This window comes from Mangifera indica, unplaced genomic scaffold (genome assembly GCF_011075055.1).
Source record: "Mangifera indica cultivar Alphonso unplaced genomic scaffold, CATAS_Mindica_2.1 Un_0018, whole genome shotgun sequence".
Lineage (NCBI taxonomy): Eukaryota > Viridiplantae > Streptophyta > Magnoliopsida > Sapindales > Anacardiaceae > Mangifera > Mangifera indica.
The window spans coordinates 113,070-123,327 of NW_025401110.1; the positions used below are offsets into that span (position 1 = coordinate 113,070).

Here is a 10,258-nt window from a genome sequence, read left to right on the forward strand (position 1 = left end):
GATGACGCCCCTTGGGAAGAGTATCCGACCCCCTACATGGCCCAGCTTGAACATGACCGAGATATTTTCTACTCCAAGCTCAATAACCGCCACAAGATGACAAATCCGACAAAGTCTACTTCCAGCTCACAAGACATGGATATCTCACCTCAATTATCTCCTGAGCTGTCTTTATCCACGTGGCATAATCCTCAGCGCATCATTGAAATTGAAGGAGAATTCCCTCATGTTCCAGTCCATCCTGATGTTGATCCAGCCACGTATCCCACCTATGATCAAGATCCAACGGTATACAAATATCTACAAAAAGATTCATATCCTGCTTTTTGCTCTCAAAGCACGTGCACCCATAATTATAAACATTTTGTGATTCATGCTGATATGCCAGAAGATAGTGCTCCCGACACCCACTCAGAAGACTCCCTAGGTGGCAATCTCCCCGTCCTCCACGATTTTTTCTCTCAAAAAACTGAATCCCTCGAAGATATCGACTTTGACGCAATCGATGCTCTGGTGGCCCAACACCACCAACTATCCGACAGAATGATATCAACAAAGACCACGACTTCCACCTCTCAAGGTCCAGGATCCTCCACGTCTCCCCACTTGGCCCTCTAGGCCCAGACTGTTTGGCCTCACATGCCGACCATATGTATAATTATTTTGTTTTTGTATCTTTTCACATGTCATTTTAATTATTTGCTTGTGATGTAAGCGCTTACGCTTGTAATAGATGCCCTCCAGCTGACATCTCGTTTGCTTGTAAACTTTGCCTATAAATAGCAGTCCCTTCTCTTCGAAGGGAAAATCAGCTTTCAATACACTCCTCTCTCCATGAATACAGTAGCTTAATCTTTCTTAAGTCTTGGGCAAAAGTCATTAATCTCTTTGAGTCAAAATTATCAATCCACCTCTTATACCACTAATCTATGCAAAAGTATGCTTTGTACTTGCCTTGTAGTACAAGGATCCTGTACATCAAAACTCGTACGGGTTGGTTCCATACCAAAACGGAGTAGTCCAAACACTTAGACTCCATAAAAGGTTAGGTTGACTATGAGCTGAGCGACCTCAAGCCCGTAAAAGGACCCTTCCATCAGCCTATAGAATCTGTTAGGCTCTAACTGGGTCATACCTTGAGTACGAGTTGTCTGTTTCACTACCATAATCCTTGACATACATTAGTCTAAGCCTTGATTGCTCTATGAAGGTTCCTAACCAACCAGGGTTAACCCCCATCAGAAGGCCACTGATTTCACTAATGAAGCTACACAAAAACAGAATTTTCATGATGAACAAAGAGAGTTACCGATAACAAGCTAAATGAAGTACAGATTTACTTCATTCTAATCACTAAGTGCGCGCGGGTGCATTCACGTGGGTGCATACTAATGCGTGTGAATACGTACGATGCATTGATACATTATATTATATATTATAAAAATTCCTGGTTTTTGGTTTGATTTTTTTTCATGGTTTGTGTTGCAAATTTGCAATAAGTTGATCTCATAAAATTATGATAAATTTCCATAAAAACTTGTACAAAATTGCTTCTCTATCAGATTAAGGCATAACAAATTTACATGCATTTTAAAGCAAATACATATTAACTGAAGACATGAAGATTTTGATCTCACAATATTGTAGAGGTTCACTATAAATCTCATCACAATTTACAAAACACCACTTTTACAGAAAAATAACTTATATAAGATACTCTCATGTTGATGTAAGGATATCTTGTGATATTATCACAAATGAGATGATTTTCCTTTTCATTTTTCCCCTTAGCATTCAGTTTAATTCCTTGTCTCCATGGTCTTTCCTTCCACACAACTTCTAAAAGTGCATATAAATTATCAAAATAGGCTGAAACTTTTCTTCAGAAGTTCAATATCTACATAATTTTTAATGGTTGATTTGGTCTATTAGAACTGGAAGAAATTAAATTCAAAATAATGTAAATATGTGTGTAATCCAAGCTATCTTGAGCATAGAATGCTAACTGAACAAATCCTGCCAAAAATCAGAACCACGAAAGCCAAAATCAAATCATACCTCATACAAGAAGGGATCAGGGATAGAGAGAATGCAAAATAGTCTCACTTCAAATTATTCCAAGTACTCAATTTAAGTTTAATAGTTTCATATATACGAAATTATAGAATATTCTCTCTACAGAAATAATTAGAGCACCAGTACACACTATCAATCTATTCACTTCAAAATATATATAATTACTGCTAGAAAATTTGAGCACACTGAAAATCCAGAAAAAGATGATAATACAATGGCAATTTCTCAATGACTCATGAGCAATGATCAAAGTAACATACAGATCTAATGACAAATTTTTAAGAGATGCAGCTTGTTTTTTCTCTATTTAATTTAAAAAGTACATTTTTATTGAAACATCATAAACAAATCAATAAAGAATATGAAATTTACCTTAACTACAATGTTGTCTAAGCTGGGAAAGAGCTGCGGCAATCTTAGCGCCAACAAGAGCATTATTTTTCACAAGTGCAATGTCTAAAAATTTAGTTAAGCATAAAGAAACACTCAAAACATCATTTGCAACTCAAAGTAGAAATATAAAATCTATTAATATACTATTACAGGGTTTTTTTTTTTCTGTTCCTATGCAATTAAAAAGTTCACAAGCAGCTGCGGTGTCCTGCTGCTTAAACACCAATTACATGCAAAGAATGTAAACAAATACACTTATTCTTCAATATAATAAGAAAAGGATACTTGAAGAGAGTGACACTCCTCTGGTTAATTCATTCACTCTTGCAAGCAAAAATGGAGTCTCAGCATTTCCTGTTATGTTCTTTTCCCTGTCGAACAAGAGTTGTAGGTCAAGTAGAATTAGGTCCATGGTAACGTATATAAAGAAACTATAAAATGGAAATGTAATTATGTTTGATGAGAAAAAGATGATTTCACCTTGCTTCTCTAAGGGCAGTCTGGATTGCTGACTCAATTAAGTTTCCAGAAGCTGAGTGTTCTTTTGGTATTGGAACAGCAATCAAGATTCCAGATCCAAGCTTAAGTTTTAGGTTTGCATCTGAAATCGATAATAACCGCCATAACAGAAAACAGGAATTACTTACAAATTTTTTATTATTAAAATAAATATAACATGAGCCAACAGTTTCACTTGCCTATTAACCGAGCACATTCTTGTGGGCTATCGACACGACAAGGCACCTAAATTTTTGTCAAAAGTCAAAGAAGACATGTTTACACAAACCAAAATTAAAAGAAAGCATGCACAGAATAAATATATGCATTTTAATTCACTTGCAATCTAGAAGCCATTTCAGCAACCATCATTATTCTAATGGCTTCTGAACTTAAAAATCTTCTTGGGACTTCCAGCCAGAAAATGCAAGCACAGTATATTGACCTCCTCTCTTTTGAGGAGTCCTTTACATCAGAGAGAGAGAGAAATAGAGCTTCCAACATGTCAAATTGTTTCCCCACTCTGCTCTTTCTTCCCATTGAAGAAGAAATGTTTATCTATTTTTTACCATTAAAATGAAAATGGGTTAGTATATGATTACTAATGAGATCAAGTTAATTGTGTGACCACCAATTAAGATATCTAATGCATGGACATTTGCTTGGATAAACCTCTCTTTTTATGATGGTGAAAAGAGAGCACCACAGCAAAACCAATATGACTGTTAGGCACCATCATTGAATATCATTTTAGATAACCACCATATATTGAATTCTATATTAAAACCTAAATATTCATTATGTATCATAACTCAAAGGAAAATGCACCAGACAAAGTTGACCATTAATACCTTGCAGCCACTAGTTTCAGTGAAAAAAGCTGGGAACTCATGAGTCTTATAGGCAGCAACACAAACTCCCTGAGTTTCCTGTACTGATGGTGACAAAGTTCAGAATCTGAGGCGAATCACTATACAGATATTGGAGATGAAATAGTAAGTACCAAATACTCAAGGGTCCTCGGAATATCTAAAATGGACTTTACACCAGCAGAGATGACAGCTACTGGAGTTCTTCCAAGCTCTGTAAGATCTGAGGATATATCCATTGCTGCATAGAGAACATCAAAACAAGAAATGGTGCAGAGAATTACTAATTGAATGGTTTCTAGAAAAAAAAAAAAAAAAAGGATTATGGTCTAGCCCTTCAAAAACTAATATGACTCATCTCATCCATTGATATTTCTGCATGTATAATCCTATATTATCTTTTGATTTTAAATAATCATAAAAAACAAGAACAAAAAACATTTTCTACCTCCCAACCACAGGAGGCAAGATAACAGCAAGAGCTATAATATTAAATTGCAACCAGTTAAAAAATAGGATAATAGCTCTATAAAAATAAAGGACAAGTTCTTGTGTGCCCATCACATGATACAATGATTAAGTAGGTGCTATCTTGCTAAAGTTATGTTAGGGTTGGGACACTTGTCCTCAATCCAATGGTCAATTTCTATTATAAATATATGTTTTGGGTTTTAAAAGAAGAAAAGAAGAAAATATATTAGGATTTTGTTTGAGGGCAGTCATCCTTAGCTAATTTAGGGAGGTCTCTGGCACCTCGAATGGCCGGAAAATGGGAGGCCCCAAACTCTTCAAAATGTTCGGTTTATCCTTGTAATATTTTGATTAATGAAATAGTTTTAGTTTATTATGTTTTTTGTGTTTTAGTAGAATAAGAGTTAGATTCCTAACAAAATAGTATCAGAGCATTCAATCCAGTGGGGAAGACAGATGATAGTCGAAAAAGTGAAGATTCGCCAGAAAAAGTGAAGAGTCGCCAAAAAATGTCACAGAAGAGGCTGACTTGAAGAAGAATAATCATAAGGAGAAATGAGTCCGAAAGTGTAAAAAGAGAAGAAGAGGAAAACGAAAACAGAAGAAGAAGAAGAAGGAGAAGAAAATGAAATGCCGGCGGAAGCGAAAAAAAAAAAAAGTCAGAAGACAGAAGGGAGAAAAAGCAGAGAAGAAAGAAGAAGAGAAAAAACGAGGAGAAGAAAAGAGAAAGGAGAGAGAAAAAAATAAAGAAAAAAGGTGGAGGGCAATGGTGGTTGGTTTGTTGGGAAAAGGAGGAGAGCTGTGGTTTGTTGGGAAAATAGAAAAGAAGGCAATAAGTGGGGTTCTTAGGAAGAGAAAAAGAAAAGATGTGGGGTGTTGAAAAAAAAAAAAAGTGAAGAAGCAACAGTAGAGAGAGAGGGTAGGGAGATAAAAAATAATAATAATAATAAAAAAAAATTAAAAAAATTTAAAAAATCAGAAAAAAATTTAAAAAGAAAAAAAAATCTATAAATATCCATCTTGAGGACAATATGGTTTTGAAGGGGAGGGAAATGTTAGGATTGAGACATTTGTCCTCAATCCAATGGTCAATTTCTATTATAAATATATGTTTTGGGTTTTAAAAGAAGAAAAGAAGAAAATATATTAGGGTTTTGTTTGAGGGCAGCTATCCTTGGCTGATTTAGGGAGGTCTATGACGCCTCGAACGGCCAGAAAATGAGAGGCCCTGAACTCTTCGAAATGTTCGGTTTATCTTTGTAATATTTTGATTAATGAAATAGTTTTAGTTTATTATGTTTTTTATGTTTTAATTTTGTGTTTTAGTAGAATAAGAGCTAGGTTCCTAACAAGTTACAGCAAACATCATTCCAAGTGAGAGGTTCACGGCTTTTCATAATAAAGAACCATTTCTTTCATCTACACGTAGACCATCTTACTACAGTCAGATGATTAATGAACCACATTGTTTGAATTTTGCAACTAAAAATTCAAAAGACCCCTGCAATACAGAATATAGAATGGCTTCGGAATTAACAAAGCATAACTAGACGTCATAAAGATGGGCCATCTCATATCACTCCTTGATTGCAAATTAAGAAACATATTGCACAACAAATAGTATCTATTATCATGATATAAATGGATGCAAAACTTACTCTGCTCTCCATACCGGTGTACACCTCCAATTCCCCCAGTAACAAATACAGGGATGCCAACCTATTGAAATTTGAGCATTTAAGTAATAGCAAAATAAACATTAATGTTGCAAGAATTGGAAAGAAAAAAAATGCAAAGAAATTTGTATAAGCCAAAGCACAGAGAATTAAGACAATTAAGCCTAAAGTTAGTTACCATTGAAGCAAAAAACATTGTTGCAGAAACAGTAGTTGCACCATTCCCTCTGGTAGCCACCTGAAAAGTGCATCAGTCATTTATGAACTTAATTGTGAATTGAATCAGCATAGAAGGTTCAGTGTATTGTTTCATGGCATTCCATCATCTCTTCTGCTAAAAAAATTTTGGAAATTACAACACAACAGGTTTTTCGAAACCATTTATAATATGTTTTCAAAATGGCTAGATATAATTCAGTGTAGTATTTCATTCAAGAAAACTGTAATGCAACAGAAATTTCATATTACGTGAACATTAAAATCCAAAACAAGGAAGAAACTGAAAAAAATACATATAAGAAGATCATTCATAAGAGAGCCTTATTGAAAATGGTGATTGATATCTAAGTGCCACTCACAACATGAGCAATGTCCCTCCGAGCTGTCTTTTGTGCTCTACTTCCTAACCTAGCAAGCCTTTCCAGTTCTTCAATACTCAAACCTACATAAAGCAATATCTTAGCAACATGGGAAAATAAAATGTTAAACCACCATATAAGAGGAAAAAAGAGGCTGCTGAGTCTAACATTTGGATCCAATTTTGCGATCCCACAAAGAAAACAGGAAACAATTCAGGTACCCCAAGAAAAGGTACTCAAAATTTAAAACCTGGCAATAAGATAGAAAAGAGTTTGGATTCCTTCATGCTATCATTTAAAAAGCTTCCAAGAAAAACTTTAAGAGAAACACCTATACATGGCACGCCATCTAAAATAGCAATCGTTGCAGGAACTGCTCCATTCTCCCTGACAATTGCCTCCACCGTCTTTGCAGTTTCCAAATTTTGAGGATATGGCATCCCTGCACATAAGCAACAAATGCTAATAAAACCATGAAATTCAGCATATTCAACCAAAAATATACTAGGGGATCACACATTTCACAATGTCACACAATTGTCACAATAAAAATTAGAACAGGAACTCCTTCACATTCACTCTTTCAAACAAATAAATTATTCCACAAGCCCAAAAATAAAACATACAGAGTTCAAGAGTAGTCACCAGAGATAAACTTTTGGGATCCCAAAAGATTAAATCTACAATACTATGAGGTGTGTTCTTAAATCAAATTTCATTCTACCAAAAAGAATTTCCTAGAAAAGAGATAAATTGCAGCTGTTAATGCAAGGAATACTAAAACATTCAACACATTGCAACATGAGACTATTCTCATATTGCAACTAATCCCAGTAACATTGCCGGGCCAGCAAGGAAACACATTAAGAGGGATTGACAAAAGCAGAAAAACTAAGTATGCAACTTCTTGTGACTACAAATATTATTGTTCTCAAACTGCACCAAATCCCAGCAACGTTACTTGCAAAAGTAGAAGGGAATAATAAAAGCAGAAAAGAGAGAGCCAGTTTGAGAATACCATGGGAGATAATGGTAGATTCAAGAGCAACAACAGCTTCTCCATTGGATAGAGCTTCACTCACGTCTGGAGAAAGCTTCACTAAACCCTGAACGCCAGATAAAATTAATAAATATATATTATTAAAAAAAAAAAAACGATGAATGAAAGAAATACGAAAGAGTTTGACTTTACTTTAGGGCTCAAATGATTGTGAAGACTGGACAATCTTGAGAGAGCTTTTGATGCCATTTCTGCTAGAATTCTTAGTGTTTTCAGAGAACTGCAGTCAATCGGTTTTTATGGCTTCGATTTCACAGTTTGACTCGTGAAAGTCTCTTGGCGGTTGGGACTAATGACAACAATCCCCTGAGGTTTTAGTAAAATCTCCCAACAATTACAGGAATAACAAGAGCTCCCCACTGCTATTGTTAAAAACTTAAAATAAGAGTAAATAAAATTTTCCACCCAAGGTGTGGTCTTAAAAACATTTTTTTTACTCTTAATTATATAAATAATATTTTAATATTTAAACTCAAATTCAAACCCTATTTAAAAAAATAATAATATAAAATTTTTTTTTTAATATTTATTAAATTTAAACATAAAAAAATATTTTTTTATTAAATTCATATATTTTAAATATGATAATTTAACTTTTAAAAATATTATTGTATTTAGTTTTTTTTAGGTGTAATTATTATTTTTGAAATTATTAAGGGGCAAAATAATATGCCAAAAATTTCCAAAAGACCAACAAACTTTTTTAAAATTTTCAATAACCTCTTAAAATTTTTTTAAAGACCTATGATATTTTTAAAAATTATAATTTACTTTTAATATACAATCATACGACAAAGACATCTCTATTTATTAAAACAAACGAAGAGAAAATAAGAAATAATTTTTTATATAATTTAAATATTTAAAATATTATTTTTTATTTTTGTTAATTTATAATTATATGATAATTTTAAAAAATAAAATACTAAAGATAAAATAATAATTTTATTTTTAATATTATTATTTTATAATCACGTTTTAATTTTGAGTGAAAATTATTATTAATTATTGATTAGGTCGTATTCGTGGCATTATAAGGTTAAAAATGAGAAGTATGGGGTCATCCATCAAAAGATGATTAGATGAATCAGACAACAGTGAATAATTTAGTTAGAGGCTTCAAATATTTGCATACCAATGACCAAGAGAGTTTCGACAAAATAATTTAAAATTTGAAAATGATCATTTGACGGTTATCAAGAGAAAAGTTTCAAATCAGATCTTACATTACAAAACCTTCATAACAGCCACCCAATAGAGATGTTAACTTCCATATAAATATAAGTTATCAATATAGACATAAATTCATCTATTTAGACTATAAGGGTTAACAAAACGGTGAAAGACTAAAACTTTTAAAGAAAATACTTGTGTTCGAGTTTATATTATATTTGTAAAACTTTAACTTATCTGACATAGTGGTTGTAGGTCTAGTCACTGCACCTCGAGGTTTGTCCATCCAACCAATCTAGACAAAGTTTCTTGGTTACCAAAAATAACTCATCTATTTAAATTCAAAATTATAGATTGATTTTCAAGGGAGACAAAGAATTCAAATGAGGTCTTTTCCCTCCAAAACAACTAGTAAAAACATTGTAGACGTAGTCATTCTAATTATTGAGTCAAACCACATAAAAATCTTGATGTCATGCTTCCTTCTTTTTTTAACTTTACATTCATTCACTTATCTTTCATGTTAATTTTAAGGCCAAACGACTATTTCCCACCCAAGGTATGCTGTAATGACAAGTTTCCACCCTTTAACTATGGAAATACCAAATACCCACCTATGATCGGTTAAATTTAACAAAACCCTAACGGTGGTAAATTTAATCTCATTTTCCCCCTAAAAGTTTAAAAACTAACATTTTTTTCCCTAAGTTAAGTTTGAAAAGATCGCATTTCCCCCCCTAGGGTTTATTTCCAAACCCTTTCACTTTCTCCTACGCCATCGCCGGCCGTCTTCCCCTCCCGACGGTTTCTCTTCCACCGACGACCCCCTTCAACTCCACCCCAACCCATCCGGCGCAGAGATACGTCGTCTAGGAAGAGAAATCGTCTTTCTAGACGATGATGAGTTGTCTCGTCTTCCTAGACGACGACGAGTCGTCTCGTCTTCCCAAACGACGATGAGTCGTCTCGTCTTCGTTTGGGAAGATGAAGAACTTCGTCTTCACCAACGAAGTTCTTCGTCTTCCACGACTTCTCCGATGTTGATCGGGCGTTCAAATGGGAGGAAAGAGATCGTCGGAAGGAGAGGATGCTTCGGGAGGGAGAGGTCGTCGGCAATGGAGCCGAAGATGTCACCGAAGATTTCAAAACGAAACCCTAGGGTGAAACTGTGATTTTTTAAAACTTAGGCTGGGGGGAAATTTTAGTTTTTAAAGTTTATGAGGGCAAAAGTAGATTCTATTTTAGTTTATTTTTAATATTATATAAAAAATGACGATTTTACCCTAACCACCGTTAGGGTTTTGTTAAATTTAACCAATCATGGGTGGGTGTTTAGTGTTTCCATAGTTAAAGGGTGGAAACTTGTCATTACAGCATACCTTGGGTGAGAAATAGTCATTTGGCCTAATTTTAAACACATATAGTTGACTTAGTTGATTCCTCTCAAACTCTTACTCTTATTGT

General features: G+C 34.0%; 1 protein-coding gene across 2 annotated transcripts; it reads right to left on the reverse strand.

Annotated features, from left to right (window-relative positions):
• Window positions 1–1,537: 1,537 nt before the first annotated feature.
• LOC123205881 (pseudouridine-5'-phosphate glycosidase-like) lies at window positions 1,538–7,963 on the reverse strand. Of its 2 annotated transcripts, none has more exons than XM_044622937.1 (13): window positions 7,754–7,963; window positions 7,580–7,667; window positions 6,893–7,003; window positions 6,562–6,644; window positions 6,162–6,221; window positions 5,966–6,026; window positions 3,971–4,077; window positions 3,819–3,896; window positions 3,168–3,213; window positions 2,950–3,070; window positions 2,755–2,840; window positions 2,449–2,532; window positions 1,538–1,897 (listed from the first exon to the last, which is right to left on the reverse strand). In XM_044622937.1, exons 1-12 carry the CDS (start codon window positions 7,808–7,810, stop codon window positions 2,450–2,452), a joined length of 981 nt encoding a protein of 326 aa, XP_044478872.1. In that variant the 5' UTR covers window positions 7,811–7,963; the 3' UTR covers window positions 1,538–1,897; window position 2,449. The 2 variants fall into 2 exon arrangements, with proteins under 2 accessions (XP_044478872.1, XP_044478871.1); XM_044622936.1 differs by having other exon boundaries at window positions 1,538–2,016; window positions 7,754–7,962.
• Between the last annotated feature and the right edge of the window lie 2,295 nt (window positions 7,964–10,258).

What these genes read in the sequence shown, in the direction of transcription:
- LOC123205881 (XM_044622937.1), bottom strand. Translation starts at nt 7,810, where the DNA reads ATGGCATCAAAAGCTCTCTCAAGATTGTCCAGTCTTCACAATCATTTG. An exon ending in ACACCGGTATGGAGAGCAGA is followed by an intron (nt 4,078 to 5,965) that starts GTAAGTTTTGCA and finishes TTCTCTATGCAG; the next exon opens with CAATGGATATATCCTCAGAT. An exon ending in CTGAAACTAGTGGCTGCAAG is followed by an intron (nt 3,214 to 3,818) that starts GTATTAATGGTC and finishes ACAAAAATTTAG; the next exon opens with GTGCCTTGTCGTGTCGATAG.